General features: G+C 43.4%; 1 protein-coding gene across 1 annotated transcript in view; it reads left to right on the forward strand.

The window, feature by feature from the left end:
• Positions 1 to 22,213, forward strand: part of LOC126199273 (pyruvate dehydrogenase protein X component, mitochondrial-like) — a 122,168-nt gene that overhangs the window by 17,820 nt on the left and 82,135 nt on the right. Inside the window, exon 3 of the mRNA XM_049936081.1 lies at positions 7,586 to 7,791. Coding sequence (XP_049792038.1) covers positions 7,586 to 7,791 — 206 coding nt within the window. The remainder of the gene's footprint in view (positions 1 to 7,585; positions 7,792 to 22,213) is intronic.

Raw genomic sequence — 22,213 nt, forward strand, 5'->3', positions numbered from 1 at the left:
ATAACATGTCATCAACATATGGTCTCAATGCATTACATAATAACTCGTCAAAATACAATTGAACATCCCAGGAGTCACTCACAACAACAACAACAACAACAACAACAATAATAATAATAATAATAATAAAATTCATATTGTGCAAAGAACCTACACTTTTTAATGCTTTTTACTTAATAGAACACTGCTTTTGGTTTCTTCCACTTTTCTGCTTTATTTTACAACCATGTATTGAGTATTATCCTCACTCAAATCTCTCACTTTGCTTTAGCTTCAGACCTTCACATCCAGCAAAAACCCGGTACTTGGAATCAATATTTGTGTTATAACGTCAAGTTGAACACACATATTTCAGAGACGACACAATACATGTAAGTCACAGATCAAGTAGACAAAGTAGGACATGTGTACACGGTAACAGTCAAATCAGCACTGAGTTCAAGTCTAGCGGCCGCTGGCTGGCTGGCCACTTAGGTGGTGCGGCTGCTGCATCTCTGGCAGACAGAGCCGCATGTAGAGGACGCGTGTAACTGCGCGGCGGCACTTTGAAAGATCGGCGAGTCACAACACTTTTCCCCCCCCTTTGAATTTTTTGCACTGGTCTTGATGGAGGTGGCCTGTAGATTGCTAACGTCCATAGGTGTTGTTTGACTGGCCGTAAAATCTCGAGGAGGAGGCTTTCCGTACGGACGGAAGTGTCCCCGATGATAATGGGTCGAGATGACAGGAGACATAGGGGTCGAATCTGCTGGGTCCCTGTGCACCAATCTGCCCTTTGCGGCAAGTCCGGTTGTTGTAACAGGAGACATGGGCGATATGTCGGCGTCCATAGGAGAAGGAGGCGAGTAGAGTTGCTCCGACAGATGATGGTCATCCGGTTCCTGCATGGGCACGTCTCCTGGTGGCGTCCGTTCTTGTGCTGGCACTGAGATGATGGTGAGAGGGCTGCGTTGTGAGTAATGAGAGATACCAAGATTCCGAGCGTCAGGTAGAGCTGAAGGTGGTGTAGCGACATTCAGAACAGGCGGTGCTGGCACACGAGGCTGAAGCTGGTCCGAATGACGCACAGCAACACCCGTGTCCGTCTGGATTTCATACAGGCATCGGCCACGGTGTCGTAAGATGCGGCCAGGACTCCATTTTGGCCGCCTACCATATCCCCGTACCCATACAAGGTCGCCGGCGTTGAACCGGCCAAGCGAAGGCACCCGCAGCCACGAGGTGGAAGGCCGCAGAAGATGAAGTAGCGTTCGGGGCTGTCGGCCATGTAAGAGCTCAGCCGGGCTGTGGTCGCCCATAGGGGTGAAATGGTAAGAAGCCAGAAATTGGAGAAGTGCATCATCAGCAGCAGAAGAAGTCAGGAGTTTCCTCATCTCAGCCTTAAATGTGCGGACCAGTCGTTCAGCCTCACCGTTTGACTGTGGATGGAACGGACGGGCCGTAACATGCATGACGCCGTGACGGGCACAAAAATCCGCAAATTCGGAAGAGGCAAATTGCGGACCATTATCAGTAACAAGAATAGAGGGAAGGCCTTCCAAAGAGAAAATGCGAGCTAGAGCATGTGTGGTTGCCGCGGTGGTAGGCGACGTGCAACGGACAATGAAAGAAAAGTTAGAGTAGGTGTCAGTTACGAGTAGCCAATAAGTACCTAAAAATGGTCCCTTGAAGTCAGCATAAATACGCTCCCAGGGCTTCTCAGGCAAAGGCCACGGTGATAAAGATGACTTCGGGGTGGCGGCCTGTGAAGCACAAGGGCCTCAGGCAGCGACCATGTGTGCGATTTCAGAGTCGATGCCGGGCCAGTACACATGACGGTGCGCCAGAGGTTTTGTGCGAGAGACACCCCAGTGCCCTTAGTGAAGGAGGCGCAAGATCGACGCACGCAAAGGTGCAGGTACCACAACCCGCGGCAAAGGATTGTCGGTGGAAAGGAGGATAACACATCCCTAGCCGTGAGGCGGTAGCGCAAAGCATAGTAGTTCCGCAATGGAAGTCTTAGCGGACGGATGATCTGGCCAACCCTTCTGAATACAGCTTAAAACCTGGGAGAGGGTAGGATCAGAACCCGTAGCAGCCGCCAGCCAGTCCACGGTGATGGGGAACCCGTCCACAACCCGCTGCTCGGTGACATCCAGGTGGAAACACAAAAGTTCGTCCCTATCGAATGCCAGATCAGGACCCATGGGAAGGCGAGACAGTGCATCAGCATTCGCATGTTGAGCCGTCGGCCGGAAATGAATCTCATAATTGAAAAGAGACAAGTAAAGAGCCCAACACTGGAGGCGGTGTGCAGCCTTGTCGGGAAGCGACGTTGATGGATGGAGCAAGGAAACAAGTGGTTTGTGGTCCGTAACAAGATGAAATTTGGATCCATAAGGAAAAACACCAAACTTATGAAGAGCATAAATAATGGCCAAAGCTTTTTTTTTCAATTTGAGAATATTTTTGTTGGGCATCCGTGAGCGTTTTGGAGGCATAAGCAATGGGTTGTTCAGAAAAACGGTGCGCTAGGACTGCACCAACCCCGTATTGAGAGGTGCCCGTGGCAAGAACAAGATGTTGGCCAGGTCGATAAGTAGCCAGGCACGGGGCCTGTTTCAGCATAGTCTTCAGGTTCTGGAAAGCTGCATCGCATGGCGCGGACCAGTGAAAGGGCACGTTTTTGTGCAATAGGCGATGCAACGGCTGAGCCACCGAAGCCGCAGACGGTAAAAACCTGTGATAGTATGCTATTTTCCCCAAGATGGCCTGCAGTTCCTTAACAGATGTAGGGCGAGGAAGGGCATCGATCGCAGCGACAGTTTGCTGAAGCGGACGAATACCATTCCGAGAGAGTTGAAACCCCAAGTACGTGATAGATGCCTGAAAAAATTTGGATTTCTGAAGATTACACTTAAGACTGGCAGTCTGTAAGACATGAAAAAGTGTGCGGAGATTCTGAAGGTGTTCTTCACTGGTGTAGCCATTGACAACAATGTCGTCCATGTAATTGATACACAAAGGGACAGGGAGCAATAATTGTTCCAAGAATCGCTGAAAGAGAGCAGGGGCACTGGCAACCCCGAATGGCAATCGTTGGTATTGATAGAGGCTGAAAGGCGTGTTAAGGACCAGGAACTGCCAGGAAGCAGCTTCTGACAGGTCAATTTTAGAAAAATACTGGCCTCCAGCAAGTTTAGTGAACAATTCTTCAGGTCAGGGCATAGGGTAAGTGTCGATGAGGCATTGAACATTTACAGTGGCTTTGAAATCGCCACAGAGACGAATATCACCATTGGGCTTAGCTACGACAACGACAGGAGAGGACCACTCACTGGAAGTGACGGGAAGCAAGACCCATGAAGCAGTGAGACGATCCAGCTCCCGTTTGACCCGATCACGAAGGGCCACAGGAATGGGCCAAGCCCAAAAGAACTTAGGCCGAGCAGTAGGTTTGAGCGTGATATGAGCTTCAAATTCATTTGCACGGCCTAACCCAGTAGAAAAAAGGGACAAAAATGTCGGCGACAAGGAATCCAAGTGAGCGTAAGGAATAGCGTCAGAGACAATATTGACAGTCGTCTATAGAGAACCCAAAAACGCGAAAGGCTTCGAAACCAAAAAGATTCTACGCGTTACTATGCTCGACCACAAATATGGGAACAGTGCTAATGACAGATTTGTAAGATACCTCAGCATCAAATTGTCCCAAGAGAGAAATCTTCTGTTTATTGTACGTCCGTAATTGCCTAGTGACAGGTGATCGGGTTGGAGAACCCAACTGAAGATACGTCTGAGAATTGATGATAGTGACAGCAGAACCAGTATCCACCTGCATGCGAACATCCCGACCAAGTATTTGGACAGTGAGGAATAACTTCCCTGAAAGGGACAAAGTACAATTGACAGACAACACAGAAACAGAATCAGCATCACGGTCATGAACATCATGTATGTGGTCAGATTTGCAAATGGAAGACACATGACCCTTCGTTTTGCAATTGTGACACACGGCCCAACATTGGGGACAATCCTCCTATGAATGTATCGTAAAACACCGCGGACATGAAGGAAGTTGCCGGGGGTTTTGCTGCAGTTTCTTAGAGGGTTGTTTACGGTTAGGCCGAGGCTGCGCGTGGGAGCGTACTGTGGCCACATCGGCCGGTGGGGACATGCCGCACGCGTCGTCAACAGTGCACAGAGGTTGTATTTCCCTGACGCCTCTATTTGCACTCCAGCGGCGCGAGAAATTTCAAAAGACTGCACGATGGATAGGGCTTCATCTAGAGTTGGATTTGCCAACTGAAGGGCACGTTGCCTAACTTCTTTGTCGGGCGCCAACCGGATAATAGCATCCCGTACCATGGAATCGGCGTAGGATTCTTTGTGAACGTCAGTAACAAATTGACACTTTCGACTGAGACTGTGAAGTTCAGCAGCCCAAGCGCGATAGGATTGATTCGGTTGTTTTTGACAACGATAAAAGGCAACACGAGAGGCTACCACATGCGTTTGCTTTTGAAAATAGACGGACAGAAGTGAGCACATTTCAGCAAAGGACAAAGACGCAGGACCTTTCAAAGGAGCCAATTGCGCCAACAACCGATACATTTGAGGTGAAATCCATGAAAGGAACAGAGACTTACATGTTTGTTCGTCCGCGACATGAAATTCCAAGAAGTGCTGTTGAAGACGTTTTTTGTAATCAGACCAGTCTTCCGCCGTCTCGTCCTAAGGAGGAAAAGGAGGTATAGACAACGACGAGAGACGCCCCGCATTGGATGCCGCGACGAAATCACAAATCGCATTTGTGAAAGCGTTTGCTGTTCGATGAGACCTTGCAATAGTTGCTCTAAAGTAGCCATGGAAGTCTGTGGGTCAACGATGGAAAAGAAAAATCCCATCCTCGTCACCAGTTGTTATAATGTCAAGTTGAACACACACATTTCAGAGACGACACAATACATGTAAGTCACAGATCAAGTAGACAAAGTAAGACATGTGTACACGGTAACAGTCAAATTAGCACTGAGTCCAAGTCTAGCTGCCGCTGGCTGGCTGGCCGGCCGCTTAGGTGGCGCAGCTGCTGCATCGCTGGCAGACAGCGCCGCATGTAGAGGACGCGTGTAACTGCGCGGCGGCACTTTGAAAGATCGGCGAGTCACAACAATTTGCAAACTTCTTCTTTATAAAGTGTTTGCAAACACTTTCAACTCCACTTAATCATTTGCTCACTAAAGACATACATGATACAGAAGTGCATACCCTGAGCCCTCTTCAATGACTGGCAACTTTTATTGCAAAAATACATGACATGACGTTATGTATCAATAGTGGTTTATGACACTATTCAAGCCCTCTTAGGAATTACATATTCCATCAGAGGCCGTGCAGGCCTGGTCAGTGTACAATGGCCCTTAGATGCACCCTGCCACTTGCTCTTCATTATACTCGGGCATTAGTCATACACTGTGCTGGGAGACTGAAAGTTATGAATAGGCCGGTATCATCTTTTTAATGTATAACTAAATAGATCAGAGATAACAGCTGATCTTATTCATTTATGAAGTCGATGCCAAGGCTTGCACCCTTAAAACGGTCACTTTGTATCCATAAGACAGAATGCCTAGTTTGCGTGGGAACTCATTTCATTTGCTGTTACACTCTTTCACCTGGTAAACAATTCCCACTTCTCCTCTGCTAGCTTATTTTTAGGTGTTTCTGTTAAGAGCTATTCAAGTTCATTCTGGGTGATATAGTTTTTAATTTTTGACATAGCAGTGGCTAGTGCCACTGCTGTTTTAAAGTGAGTGATTTGTAAAACTGTTGTGGTTCATTTATTATAATTATATTTATAATTCAAATAAAACTAGAGATGTTGAGGACAATGATTCAGATCCCCGTCCAGCAATCCAGATTGTGGTTTCTGTGATTTTCCTCAATGCCCCAGGAAATTGCCGGGATGGTTTCTTTGGCAAAGGGCACAGCCGTTTCCTTTCCCATCCTTCAGTAATCCGAGCTTGTTCTCAGTCTCTAATGACTGCGCTGTTGATGGGATGTTAAACTTTAATCTTCCTTCCTTACAGGCACATACAGAAGAAAGAAATCTTGTCAGCTTTTGGATGAATCCTTTTTTAAGGTAGAGTTCATGTTCACACACACACACACACACACACACACACACACACACACACACACAGAAGAGAGAGAGAGTTTGTCTCACATGGAGAAAGGAGGCAGAGAATGGTAGGGTGGGTTGTAGAAGGGTGGCTGACCGATTGGAGTGGTCAGCTGATACTCAGGATTGGAATTTGGAAGGGAGAGGCAGCAGAGCTGATAACATGGCATGGTTGCTTTCACAGATGGTCCTACCTCTCCTGGGATAGGGTAAGACTGCTGTGTTCTTAGGTCACACCCACTCCAAATCTCTTGCCGGATGGGTCATATCTCTGATGAAGACCAGGGGCAAGACTCAGCACATCCCACTCCAGTGTTGTCACAAGCGTATCCTGTCCTATTGGAGGCAGTGCTACCTGTGAAACCAGCTGTGTCATATACCAGCTCTGCTGCAATTTCTACACAGCATTTTATGTGGACATAAGCAGCAACCAGCTGTTTGCCTGAATTAATAGCCACTGCCAAACTGTGTGTTAGAGCAGACCAGACCATCCAGTGGCAGAACACACTGCTGAACATAACATGCTCAGTTTCAGTGTCTGCTTCTCAACCTGTGCCACCTGGATCGTAACTCCCCAACACCATCATTTCTGAGCTACATATATGGGAGTTGTCCATGCCACATGTACTTCATTCCTGTAATCTTACAAGTCTCTGTCTCCACTAGTCCCAGCCCCACATGCACCTTTACCCTGCTGCAGGAACCTAACTTCGCTAATCCTGCACCCACACGCTCTTCCCACCAGTCTCTGTTTCCTCTGTTGTGTCATATCCTTCCATTTGATTCCTCCGTATCATCATCATCATCATCATCATCATCATGTGCTTATAAATTAACAGGTGCCAGTGTCACACTCCTATCCCTATTCTCATCTGAACTGTCAGCCACCTTCCCCAACTCTCCCTCATGGCTAACCACCTCCTTTTTCCCCTCTCCCACTGGACCTGACACAACCACTCACCATAGTCAGGCTGCTGAACTGCAGTTCCAGCTTTGTGTATTTAGCTGGCAAATGATCATCAATTGTACTTGTGTCTAGCCTAATTAAACTGAGTATGTTTTGTTTCTAACTGACTCAGTTTTCTTTTTGAAAATCGCAACCATATGTTTCACATGCTCACCAGCTTTTGGGTCAGTGCAGTGTTTTCAAAGTGTCATATATTCTGCACAATTTTAGAAAAAGTAAATTGTTTCCCTACATCTAAGTAGCACAACTTTTCAAGAAATGATTTGAGTCTGTATATTTGTATGCATTCGTTGTAGAGGAGAAACAACGAGCAATTTGCACGAAGATGTACTTTTTAGACTAAAGGTGAGCTTAAACTTGGAATTGTTGTAGTAAAGTAGAGGCAGTGTTGTAATTCTAAACAGTGACAGAGCCTTTTACTGTTGTGGATCAAATAACAAGTACGAATTATTTTACAGGTTCCAGAGAACACAGCTGATGTCAAGGTGGGGACGCTGATAGCTCTGATGGTGGCTCAGGGAGAGGACTGGAAGTCTGTGGAAGTGCCGGCTTCGGCTGGGGCACCGCCCCCTGGCCCTGCTCCTGCTCCTGCTCCATCTGCCCCAACTGCCCCACCCCCGGCTCCTTCTGTCGCTGCGAAACCTGGCCACCCAGAAACACCACAGTGAGTCCATCCTCTCTGGTCAAGTGGTTCAGTATTGAGATTAATAATTATTTTTTTCTTTATGGCATGGTAAACTGACAAGGCAAAAAATCGTGTTTAGGTTTCTAGTACTCACTGTACAATGTCATATAATTCAGCAAAGTTCAACTGTTGAAGTTCACATGGTATCAAAAGTGAAATGAAAAGGTATATCCCTAGCTTAACAATTAACAATATTTTTTTTTTCTTTTCGTGATCACAGAACCTTAAGAAATTTTTTACACATTACAGAAATAGAGTACAGTGTGTTAACCACTGTAATTGGTACTGTTTACTTTCACTTGTGAGAAGTGCACATAATTGCCTTAGTTGGGGTCTTTACTAAATGTGTCAATACATGTAATGATTTCACTTTCGTTTACAAACAGCGTTTAAGTGATTTTTTACTTCTGTTTTCATGGAAGCATGAAGCACAGTTTATGATGCTAGCACTGCAGGTGCCAGACATGGCGTATTCCCTCATATGGCTCCTTTCCCTGTGGCTCTCCATGACAGCTGGGCTTGATCCTCCACTCTTTGCCCCCCCCCCCCCCCCTTCTGAAACGGGCCTACGTACAGTTAACATATGGTAACACTGACTCACTTCAATAACTCTTCTTGTAGGACCTTAATTTTTTTTGCAATTATTTAAGCAGTAACAGGATTAGTCTCTGAATTTGTGCTCAGAAGGGGGGGGGGGGGGGGTTAGTTTTTGTTTGTTTCCTTATGGCACTCAACATTGGGGTTATCAGCATTTGCTGCGTTTTGGGAATAAGCACCTGTACTGAGAGGCTGCATACATCATCCAGTGTCTATTTGTATGAAAAAAACCTGAGGTGCTCAGGAGCGATTAGTACTATAATCCACTGTATCCACTACATATATTTTTCCCCTGTTGACACTAGATTGTTCAACTTTGTTTGAGCTATGAGACTGATCAATTTGTTCTTAATCTCAGAGGCAGTAATTTGTATCTGTGTCACTGAGCGGGAAGCTTGGACAGCACTCACATTACCTTGAGATGCTGTTCTATGGTTCCAGAGGTTTTGTGCAGTGTCCCATATGGTTTTAACAAATGATTGTTCTAGAAGTAAAGAATGTTTATAGATGTGATGACCCATGCAGTTTTTGTCCCACCTCAACAGCAGGGTCGCAGATCTTATAAAAGCATGTTGTAAAATAAATTTTCTTTCATTGTTGTGAACAAAAATATCTAGAGAAAAAAAATCATTATTTACTTTTAAAATGATCCTCATGTTTCATGTGTGCATGTCATTGGACTGCAGAGAGTCATAAGATCATATGTGAATCATAAATTAAGTCAGTTGAATGTCATCACCGTGTCATATGTAGTGTCAGTCCATTTCCGTTTTTACAGTAGGTATGGCCTGTGAGATATTATTTTGTGTATGACACAGCAAATGTTAAATTGTGCAACAAATTGTAGTATTCTATTTGTGTATGTTTTGTATTTATAAAAACCATGAACCATGGGCCTTGCCATTGGTGGGGAGGCTTGCATGCCTCAGCGACACATATAGCTGTACCATAGGTGCAACCACAACGGAGGGGTATCTGTTGAGAGGCCAGACAAACATGTGGTTCTTGAAGAGGGGCAGCAGCCTTTTCAGTAGTTGCAGGGGCAGTAGTCTGAATGATTGATTGAACTGGCCTTGTAACATTAATCAAAACAGCTTTGCTGTGCTGGTACTGTGAACGGCTGAAAGCAGAGGAAACTACAGTTGTAATTTTTCCTGAGGGCATGCAGCTTTACTGTACGGTTAAATGATGGTGGCATCCTTGTGGGTAAAAAATTCTGGAGGTAAAATAATCCCCCATTTGGATCTCGGGGTGGGGACTACGCAGGAGGACGCCATTATCATGAGAAACAAATCTGTCCTTCTACGGATTGGTGTATGGAGTGTTAGACCCCTTTATCGGGCAGGTAGATTAGAAAGTTTATAAAGGGAAATGGATAGGTTAAAGTTAGACATAGTTGGAATTAGTGAAGTTTGATAGCAAGAGGAATAAAACTTTTGGTCAGGTGAATACAGCATTATAAATAAAAACTCAAATATATGTAATGCAATTAGGTTTAATAATAATCATCATCATCATCATTTGAGACTGATTATTCCTTTCAGCGTTCAGTCTGGAGCATAGCCCCCCTTATAAAATTCCTCCATGATCCCCTATTCAGTGCTAACATTGGTGCCTCTTCTGATGTTAGACCTATTACTTCAAAATAATTCTTAACCGAATCCAGGTACCTTCTCCTTGGTCTGCCCCGACTCCTCCTACCCTCTACTGCTGAACCCATGAGTCTCTTGGGTAACCTTGCTTCTCCCATGCGTGTAACATGACCCCACCATCTAAGCCTGTTCTCCCTGACTGCTGCATCTATAGAGTTCATTCCCAGTTTTTCTTTGATTTCCTCATTGTGGACACCCTCCTGCCATTGTTCCCATCTACTAGTACCTGCAATCATCCTAGCTACTTTCATATCTGTAACCTCACACTTGTTGATAAGGTAACCTGAATCCACCCAGCTTTCGCTCCCATACAACAAAGTTGGTCGAAAGATTGAACAGTGCACAGATAACTTAGTTTTGGTACTGACTTCCTTCTTGCAGAAGAGAGTAGATGGTAGCTCAGCACTCACTGCATTAGCTTTGCTAAACCTCGCTTACAGTTCTTTCACTATGTTGCCATTCTGTGAGAATATGCATCCTAACTACTTGAAACCGTCCACCTGTTCTAACTTTGTTCCTCCTATTTGGCACTCAATCCGTTTATATTTCTTTCCCACCGACATTACTTTCGTTTTGGAGATGCTAATATTCAGACCATAGTTCTTACATTTCTGATCTAGCTCTGAAATATTACTTTGCAAACTTTCAATCGAATCTGCCATCACAACTAAGTCATCCGCATATGCAAGACTGCTTATTTTGTGTTCGCAAATCTTAATCTCACCCAGCCAGTCTATTGTTTTCAACATATGATCCATAAATAATATGAACAACAGTGGAGACAGGTTGCAGCCTTGTCTTACCCCTGAAACTACTCTGAACCTTGAACTCAATTTGCCGTCAACTCTAACTGCTGCCTGACTATCCATGTAAAGACCTTTAATTGCTTGCAAAAGTTTGCCTCCTATTCCATAATCTCGTAGAACAGACAACAACTTCCTCCTAGGAACCAGATCATATGCCTTTTCTAGATCTATAAAGCATAGATACAATTCCCTGTTCCATTCATAACACTTCTCCATTATTTGCCGTAAGCTAAAGATCTAGTCCTGACAACCTCTAAGATGCTTAAACCCACACTGATTTTCATCCAATTGGTCCTCAACTAATAATGAATAAAAAAAATAGAAACGCGGATAAGCAACTACGAACAGTGTAGTGAAAGCGTTTTTGTAGCCAAGTTAGACACTAAGTCCATGCCTACCACACTAGTAAAAGTTTGAATGCCAACTAGCTCCACAGATGATGAAGAGATTGAAGAAATATGTGATGCAATAAAAGAAATTATTCAGATAGTTAAGGCAGACAAAAATTTAATAGTCATGGGGGACTGGAATTCGATAGTAGAAAAAGGAAGAAAAGGAAAATTAGTAGGTGAATACGGTAAGAAATGAAAGAGGAAACTGCCTGGTAGAATTTTGCACAGAGCATAACTTAATCATACCTAACCTGTGGTTTAAGTATCTTGAATGAAGGTTTTATATGTGGGTGAGGCCTGGAAACACCTGATAGATAATATCTATATCTACATCTACATTTATACTCCGCAAGCCACCCAACGGTGTGTGGCGGAGGGCACTTTACGTGCCACTGTCATTACCTCCCTTTTCTGTTCCAGTCGCGTATGGTTCACAGGAAGAACGACTGTCTGAAAGCCTCCGTGCATGCTCGAATCTCTCTAATTTTACATTCGTGATCTCCTCGGGAGGTATAAGTAGGGGGAAACAATATATTCGATACCTCGTCCAGAAACGCACCCTCTCGAAACCTGGTGAGCAAGCTACACCACGATGCAGAGCGCCTCTCTTGCAGAGTCTGCCACTTGAGTTTGCTAAACATCTCCGTAACGCTATCACGGTTACCAAATAACCCTGTGATGAAACGCGCCGCTCTTCTTTGGATCTTCTCTATCTCCTCCGTCAACCCAATCTGGTACGGATCCCACACTGATGAGCAATACTCAAGTATAGGTCGAACGAGTGTTTTGTAAGCCACCTCCTTTGTAGATGGACTACATTTTCTAAGGACTCTCCCAATGAATCTCAACCTGGTACCCCCCTTACCAACAATTAATTTTATATGATCATTCCACTTCAAATCGTTCTGCACGCATACTGCCAGATATTTTACAGAAGTAACTGCTACCAGTGTTTGTTCCGCTATCATATAATCATACAATAAAGGATCCTTCTTTCTATGTATTCGCAATACATTACATTTGTTTATGTTAAGGGTCAGTTGCCACTCCGTGCACCAAGTGCCTATCCGTTGCAGATCTTCCTGCATTTCGCTACAATTTTCTAAAGCTGCAACTTCTCTGTATACTACAGCATCATCTGCGAAAAGCCGCATGGAACTTCCGACACTATCTACTAGGTCATTTATATATATTGTGAAGAGCAATAGTCCCATAACACTCCCCTGTGGCACGCCAGAGGTTACTTTAACGTCTGTAGACGTCTCTCCATTGATAACAACATGCTGTGTTCTGTTTGCTAAAAACTCTTCAATCCAGCCACACAGCTGGTCTGATATTCCGTAGGCTCTTACTTTATCAGGCGAAAGTGCGGAACTGTATCGAATGCCTTCTGGAAGTCAAGGAAAATAGCATCTACCTGGGATCCTGTATCGAATATTTTCTGGGTCTCATGAACAAATAAAGCGAGTTGGGTCTCACACGATCGCTGTTTCCGGAATCCATGTTGATTCCTACAGAGTAGATTCTGGGTTTCCAAAAATGACACGATACGCGAGCAAAAAACGTGTTCTAAAATTCTACAACAAATCGACGTCAGACATATAGGTCTATAGTTTTGCGCATCTGCTCGACGACCCTTCTTGAAGACTGGGACTACCTGTGCTCTTTTCCAATCATTTGGAACCTTCCGTTCCTCTAGAGACTTGCGGTACACGGCTGTTAGAAGGGGGGGCAAGTTCTTTTGCGTACTCTGTGTAGAATCGAATTGGTATCCCGTCAGGTCCAGTGGACTTTCCTCTGTTGAGTGATTCCAGTTGCTTTTCTATTCCTTGGACACTTATTTCGATGTCAGCTTTTCGTTTGTGCGAGGATTTAGAGAAGGGACTGCAGTGCGGTCTTCCTCTGTGAAACAGCTGTGGAAAAAGGTGTTTAGTATTTCAGCTTTACGTGTGTCATCCTCTGTTTCAATGCCATCATCATCCCGGAGTGTCTGGATATGCTGTTTCGAGCCACTTACTGATTTAACGTAAGACCAGAACTTCCTAGGATTTTCTGTCAAGTCGATACATAGAATTTTACTTTCGAATTTACTGAACGCTTCACGCATAGCCCTCCTTACGCTAACTTTGACATCGTTTAGCTTCTGTTTGTCTGAGAGGTTTTGGCTGCGTTTACACTTGGAGTGAAGTTCTCTTTGCTTTCGCAGTAGTTTCCTAACTTTGTTGTTGAACCACGGTGGGTTTTTCCCATCCCTCACAGTTTTACTCGGCACGTACCTGTCTAAAACGCATTTTACGATTGCCTTGAACTTTTTCCATAAACACTCAACATTGTCAGTGTCGGAACAGAAATTTTCGTTTTGATCTTTTAGGTAGTCTGAAATCTGCCTTCTATTACTCTTGCTAAACAGATAAACCTTCCTTCCTTTTTTTATATTCCTATTAACTTCCATATTCAGGGATGCTGCAACGGCCTTATGATCACTGATTCCCTGTTCTGCACTTACAGAGTCAAAAAGTTCGGGTCTGTTTGTTATCAGTAGGTCCAAGATGTTATCTCTACGAGTCGGTTCTCTGCTTAATTGCTCGAGGTAATTTTCGGATAGTGCACTCAGTATAATGTCACTCAATGCTCTGTCCCTACCACACGTCCTAAACATCTGAGTGTCCCAGCCTATATCTGGTAAATTGAAATCTCCACCTAAGACTATAACATGCTGAGAAAATTTATGTGAAATGCATTCCAAATTTTCTCTCAGTTGTTCTGCCATTAATGCTGCTGAGTCAGGAGGTCGGTAAAAGGAGCCAACTATTAACCTAGCTCAGTTCTTTGAGTGTAACCTCCACCCATAATAATTCACAGGAACTATCCACTTCTACTTCACTACAGGTTAAACTACTACTAACAGCGACAAACACGCCACCACTGGTTGCATGCAATCTATCCTTTCTAAACACTGTCTGTGCCTTTGTAAAAATTTCGGCAGAATTTATCTCTGGCTTCAGCCAGCTTTCTGTACATATAACGATTTCAGCTTAGGTGCTTCCTATCAGCGCTTGAAGTTCCGGTACTTTACCAATGCAGCTTCGACAGTTTACAATTACAATACCAATTTCTGCTTGGCCCCCACATATCCTGACTTTGCCCCGCACCCTTTGAGGCTGCTGCCCTTTCTATACTAGCCCGAGGCCATCTAACCTAAAAAACCGCCCAGTCCACGCCACACAACCCCTGCTACCCGTGTAGCCGCTTGCTGCGTGTAGTGGACTCCTGACCTATCCAGCGGAACCCTAAACCCCACCACACTATGGCGCAAGTCGAGGAATCTGCAGCACACACGGTTGCAGAACTGTCTCAGCCTCTGATTCAGACCCTCCACTCGGCTCTGTACCAAAGGTCTGCAGTCAGTCTGTAACCTCCCCCTCACTTATCGTCCTTAATGACAGTGAAAAATTAATAGATGGAAATAGGAGGATATGCATTTCCGGCGTTAAAAGTCCTGTCGACGATGCTGCATATGGTGAGCTCTGGTTTCATCCCGCTAGCGAGACTAGCAGTCTTCACCAAATGAGATAGCCGCCGGAAGCCAGAGAGGATTTCCTCCGATCCATAGCGACACACATCATTGGTGCCGACATGAGCGACCACCTGTAGATGGAGTGCACATTGGTTTTCTTCCCCTCTCTTGCTGCCATAAGATAATGGTAAGACAGAGATTTAGCAAACCAGGTCTTAAATTGTAAGACATTTTCAGGGCAGATGTGGACTCTGACCACAATTTATTGGTCATGAAATGTAATTAAACCTGAAGAAACTGCAAAAAGGTTGAAATTTAAGGAGATGGGACCTGGATAAACTGAAAGAACCAGAGGTTGTACAGAGTTTCAGAGGGAGCATTAGAGAACAATTTACAATAACAGGGGAAAGGGATACAATAGAAGAAGAACAGGTAGCTTTGAGAGATGAAACAGTGAAAGCAGCTGAAGGTCAAGTAGGTAAAAAGGTAAGGGTTAGTGGATTTCCTTGGGTAACACAAGTGATATGTAATTTAATTGATGAAAGGAAAATGGAGCAGGTGAAAATGAATATAAATGTCTCAAAAGTGAGATTGGCAGGAAATGCAAATGGGCAAAGTAGGAATGACTAGAGGACATATATAATGATGTAGAAGCATATATCACTAGGAGTAAGATGGATAAGATAGGTGCTGCCTACAGGATAATTGAAAAGACCTTTGGAGAAAAGACAATTACATGTATGAATACCTAGAGCTCAGATGGAAAACCAATCCTAGGCAAAAAAGGGGAAGCAGAAAGGTGGAAGGGGTAAATAGAGGGTCTATGCAAGGGCGATGTACTTGAGGGCATACTATGGAAATGGAAGAGGACATAAATGAAGATGACATGGGAGATATGATACTGCGTGAAGAATTTGACAGAGCACTGAAAGATCTAAGTCAAAACAGGGCCCCGGGAGTAGACAACATTCCATTAGACTACTGATAGCCTTGGGAGAGCCAGCCATGACAAAACTCTTCCATCTGGTGAGCAAGATGTATGAGACAGGCAAAATACCCTCAGGCATCAAGAAGAAAAAAAAAAAATTCCAACCCCAAAGAAAACAGATGTTGACAGGTGTGAAAATTAGCAAATAACAGTTTAATAAGTCACGGCTGCAAAATACTAACACGAATTCTTTACAGACGAATGGAAAAACTGGTAGAAGCCAACCTTGGGGAAGATCAGTTTGGATTCTGTAGAAATATTCGAACATGCGAGGTAATACTCATCCTACGACTTACCTTAGAAGATAGGTTAAGGAAATGCAAACCTATGTTCCTGGCATTTGTAGACATAGAGAAAGCTTTTGACAGTGTTGAATGGAATACTCTCTTTCAAATTCTGAAGGTGGCAGGGGTAAAATACAGGGAGCGAAAGGCTATTTACAATTTGTACAGAAAGCAGATGGCAGTTATAGGAGTTGAGGGGCATGAAAGGGAAGCAGTGGTTGGGAAGGGAGTGAAACAGGGTTGTAGCCTATCCATGATTTTATTCAATCTGTGTATTGAGCAAGTGGTAAAGGTAACAGAAGAAAAATTTGGAGTTGGAATTAAAATCCATGGAGAAGAAAAAAATCTTTGAGGTTTGCCGATGACATTGTAATTATGGCAGAGACAGCAAAGGACCTGGAAGAGCAGTTGAATGGAATGGACAGTGTCTTGAAAGGAGGATATAAAGTGAACATCAACAAAAGCAAAACGAGGATAATGGAATGTTGTCAAATTAAATCAGGTGATGCTGTGGGAATAAGATTAGGAAATGAGACATTTAAAGTAGTAGATAAGTTTAGCTATTTGGGCAGCAAAATAACTAATAATGGTCGAAGTAAAGAGGATATAAAATGTAGACTGATGATGACAAGGAAAGAATTCTTCAAGAAAAAAATTTTTGTTAACATCGAGTATAGATTTAAGTGTCAGGAAGTCTTTTCTGAAAGTATTTGTATGGATTGCAGCCATGTATTGAAGTGAAAAATGGATTATAAACAGTTCAGACAAGTAGAGAATAGAAGCTTTTGAAATGTGATGTTACAGAAGAATGCGAAGATTAGCTGGGTAGATCACATAACTAAATCAGGAGGTACTGAATAGAATTGCAGAGAAGATGAATTTGTGGCACAACTTGACTAGAAGAAGGTATTGGTTGGTAGGACATGTTCTGAGGCATCAAGGGATACCAATTCAGTATTGGAGGGAAGCGTGGAGGCTGAAAAACGAGTGGGAGACCAAGACTTTAATACAATATGCAGGTTCAGAAGGATGTAGGTTGCAGTAGTTACTCGAAGATGAAGAGGCTTGCACGGGATAGAGTAGCCTGAAGAGCTGCATCACAAGTAGCAATCACAAATAATCGTTGACTTTCTCTCTGTGTGTTGAGGCTCCCTTAGGAGGCTTGTTTGGCTCTGTGTGTGTGGCCTCACTGCTCTTTTTGCCCAAGAACAGACTTGTTTCATTAAAATGATTTAAACACATCATTGATCTCACATAAATAAAGTCAGCCAATATTGTAAATAAATAAATAATTGAGGGAATCAAACTATATGATTCAGAGACATTTTCAAGTCTCAAACATCTGTGATATATATATATATATATATATATATATATATATATATATATATATATATATATATATATAGAGGGAAACATTCCACGTGGGAAAACTATATCTAAAAACAAAGATGATGAGACTAACGAAACAAAAGGGCTGGCAGGTCAATAGACACACAAACATACACACAAAATTCAAGCTTTCGCAACGAACGGTTGCTTCGTCAGGAAAGAGGGGAAGGAGAGGGAAAGACGAAAGGATGTGGGTTTTAAGGGAGAGGGTAAGGAGTCATTCCAATCCCGGGAGCGGAAAGACTTACCTTAGGGGGAAAAAAGGACAGGTATACACTCGCACACACGCACATATCCATCCACACATATACAGACATATGTGTGGATGGATATGTGCGTGTGTGCGAGTGTATACCTGTCCTTTTTTCCCCCTAAGGTAAGTCTTTCCGCTCCCGGGATTGGAATGACTCCTTACCCTCTCCCTTAAAACCCACATCCTTTCGTCTTTCCCTCTCCTTCCCCTCTTTCCTGATGAGGCAACAGTTTGTTGCGAAAGCTTGAATTTTGTGTGTGTGTTTGTGTTTGTTTGTGTGTCTATCGACCTGCCAGCGCTTTCATTCGGTAAGTCACATCATCTTTGTTTTTACATATATTTTTCCCTCTGTATATATAGAGGGAAACATTCCACGTGGGAAAAATATATCTAAAAACAAAGATGTGTGACTTACCAAACGAAAGTGCTGGCACGTCGATAGACACACAAACATACGCACAAAATTCCTTTTAATACATTTACACGTATAGTTTTTTCGAAATTTTCCCAAATTTCTCCACCTTTTAATCCTTTAACGTGTTCTGACGGCAACACAACACAACCACCTAACCCTTATGCACATCGTTGTCCACCAACCCAGGTTCACCACAGGATCAACACAGCCCAGCTTTAACCAACACTTTTTTCACACCAGATCTCCAGTTGCTTTCTAGTTCACCTTTATCTCTCCCCATATATTTTTATTTTCATTCTCCCCCCCCCTCCCCCCCCCCATGAACCATGGACCTTGCCGTTGGTGGGGAGGCTTGCGTGCCTCAGCGATACAGATGGCCGTACCGTAGGTGCAACCACAACGGAGGGGTATCTGTTGAGAGGCCAGACAAACATGTGGTTCCTGAAGAGGGGCAGCAGCCTTTTCAGTAGTTGCAGGGGCAACAGTCTGGATGATTGACTGATCTGGCCTTGTAATGGCCTTGTAACATTAACCAAAACGGCCTTGCTGTGCTGGTACTGCGAACGGCTGAAAGCAAGGGGAAACTACAGCCGTAATTTTTCCCGAGGACATGCAGCTTTACTGTATGATTAAATGATGATGGCGTCCTCTTGGGTAAAATATTCCGGAGGTAAAATAGTCCCCCATTCGGATCTCCGGGCGGGGACTACTCAAGAGGACGTCGTTATCAGGAGAAAGAAAACTGGCATTCTACGGATCGGAGCGTGGAATGTCAGATCCCTTAATCGGGCAGGTAGGTTAGAAAATTTAAAAAGGGAAATGGATAGGTTTAAGTTAGATATAGTGGGAATTAGTGAAGTTCGGTGGCAGGAGGAACAAGACTTTTGGTCAGGTGATTACAGGGTTATAAATACAAAATCAAATAGGGGTAATGCAGGAGTAGGTTTAATAATGAATAAAAAAATAGGAGTGCGGGTTAGCTACTACAAACAGCACAGTGAACGCATTATTGTGGCCAAGATAGACACAAAGTCCATGCCTACTACAGTAGTACAAGTTTATATGCCAACTAGCTCTGCAGATGATGAAGAAATTGATGAAATGTATGACGAGATAAAAGAAATTATTCAGGTAGTGAAGGGAGACGAAAATTTAATAGTCATGGGTGACTGGAATTCGTCAGTAGGAAAAGGGAGAGAAGGAAACATAGTAGGTGAATATGGATTGGGGGGAAGAAATGAAAGAGGAAGCCGCCTTGTAGAATTTTGCACAGAGCATAACTTAATCATAGCTAACACTTGGCTCAAGAATCATAAAAGAAGGTTGTATACCTGGAAGAATCCTGGAGATACTAAAAGGTATCAGATAGATTATATAATGGTAAGACAGAGGTTTAGGAACCAGGTTTTAAATTGTAAGACATTTCCAGGGGCAGATGTGGATTCTGACCACAATCTATTGGTTATGAACTGCAGATTGAAACTGAAGAAACTGCAAAAAGGTGGGAATTTAAGGAGATGGGACCTGGATAAACTGAAAGAACCAGAGGTTGTAGAGAGTTTCAGGGAGAGCATAAGGGAACAATTGACAGGAATGGGGGAAAGAAATACAGTAGAAGAAGAATGGGTAGCTCTGAGGGATGAAGTAGTGAAGGCACCAGACGATCAAGTAGGTAAAAAGACGAGGGCTAATAGAAATCCTTGGGTAACAGAAGAAATATTGAATTTAATTGATGAAAGGAGAAAATATAAAAATGCAGTAAATGAAGCAGGCAAAAAGGAATACAAACGTCTCAAAAATGAGATCGACAGGAAGTGCAAAATGGCTAAGCAGAGATGGCTAGAGGACAAATGTAAGGATGTAGAGGCTTGTCTCACTAGGAGTAAGATAGATACTGCCTACAGGAACATTAAAGAGACATTTGGAGAGAAGAGAACCACTTTTATGAATATCAAGAGCTCAGATGGCAACCCAGTTCTAAGCAAACAAGGGAAGGCAGAAAGGTGGAAGGAGTATATAGAGGGTTTATACAAGGGCGATGTACTTGAGGACAATATTATGGAAATGGAAGAGGATGTAGATGAAGATGAAATGGGAGATAAGATACTGCGTGAAGAGTTTGACAGAGCACTGAAAGACCCGAGTCGAAACAAGGCCCCGGGAGTAGATAACATTCCATTAGAACTACTGATGGCCTTGGGAGAGCCAGTCATGACAAAACTCTACCATGTGGTGAGCAAGAGATATGAGACAGGCGAAATACCCACAGACTTCAAGACGAATATAATAATTCCAATCCCAAAGAAAGCAGGTGTTGACAGATGTGAAAATTACCGAACTATCAGTTTAATAAGTCACGGCTGCAAAATACTAACGCGAATTCTTTACAGACGAATGGAAAAACTGGTAGAAGTGGACCTCGGGGAAGATCAGTTTGGATTCCGTAGAAATGTTGGAACACGTGAGGCAATACTCACCTTACGACTTATCTTAGAAGAAAGATTAAGAAAAGGCAAACCTACGTTTCTAGCATTTGTAGACTTAGAGAAAGCTTTTGACAACGTTAACTGGAATACTCTCTTTCAAATTCTGAAGGTGGCAGGGGTAAAATACAGGGAGCGAAAGGCTATTTACAATTTGTACAGAAACCAGATGGCAGTTATAAGAGTCGAGGGGCATGAAAGGGAAGCAGTGGTTGGGAAAGGAGTGAGACAGGGTTGTAGCCTCTCCCCGATGTTATTCAATCTGTATATTGATCAAGCAGTAAAGGAAACAAAAGAAAAATTCGGAGTAGGTATTAAAATTCATGGAGAAGAAATAAAAACTTTGAGGTTCGCCGATGACATTGTAATTCTGTCAGAGACAGCAAAGGACTTGGAAGAGCAGTTGAATGGAATGGACAGTGTCTTGAAAGGAGGATATAAGATGAACATCAACAAAAGCAAAATGAGGATAATGGAATGTAGTCAAATTAAATCGGGTGATGCTGAGGGGATTAGATTAGGAAATGAGACACTTAAAGTAGTAAAGGAGTTTTGCTATTTGGGGAGCAAAATAACTGATGATGGTCGAAGTAGAGAGGATATAAAATGTAGACTGGCAATGGCAAGGAATGTGTTCCTGAAGAAGAGAAATTTGTTAACATCGAGTATAGATTTAAGTGTCAGGAAGTCGTTTCTGAAAGTATTTGTATGGAGTGTAGCCATTTATGGAAGTGAAACATGGACGATAACCAGTTTGGACAAGAAGAGAATAGAAGCTTTCGAAATGTGGTGCTACAGAAGAATGCTGAAGATAAGGTGGATAGATCACGTAACTAATGAGGAGGTATTGAATAGGATTGGGGAGAAGAGAAGTTTGTGGCACAACTTGACTAGAAGATGGGATCGGTTGGTAGGACATTTTTTAAGGCATCAAGGGATCACAAATTTAGCATTGGAGGGCAGCGTGGAGGGTATAAATCGTAGAGGGAGACCAAGAGATCAATACACTAAGCAGATTCAGAAGGATGTAGGTTGCAGTAGGTAGTGGGAGATGAAGAAGCTTGCACAGGATAGAGTAGCATGGAGAGTTGCATCAAACCAGTCTCAGAACTGAAGACCACAACAACAACAACAACATTTTCATTTCAGGTGTGCTTGTGTCTGTGTATGTGCGGATGGATATGTGTGTGTGTGCGAGTGTGTACCTGTCCTTTTTTCCCCCTAAGATAAGTCTTTCCGCCCCCGGGATTGGAATGACTCCTTACCCTCTCCCTTAAAACCCACATCCTTTCGTCTTTCCCTCTCCTTCCCTCTTTCCTGATGAGGCAACAGTTTGTTGCGAAAGCTTGAATTTTGTGTGTATGTTTGTGTTTGTTTGTGTGTCTATCGACCTGCCAGCACTTTCGTTCGGTAAGTCACATCATCTGTGTTTTTAGATATATTTTTCCCACGTGGAATGTTTCCCTCTATTATATATTATTATATATAAAACAAAGATGATGTGACTTAGCAAACGAAAGCGCTGGCAGGTTGATAGACACACAAACATACACACAAAATTCAAGCTTTTGCAACCAGCGGTTGCTTCATCAGGAAAGAGGGAAGGAGAGGGAAAGACGAAA

The sequence above is a fragment of the Schistocerca nitens genome, chromosome 8 (assembly GCF_023898315.1).
Source record: "Schistocerca nitens isolate TAMUIC-IGC-003100 chromosome 8, iqSchNite1.1, whole genome shotgun sequence".
Taxonomy (NCBI): domain Eukaryota; kingdom Metazoa; phylum Arthropoda; class Insecta; order Orthoptera; family Acrididae; genus Schistocerca; species Schistocerca nitens.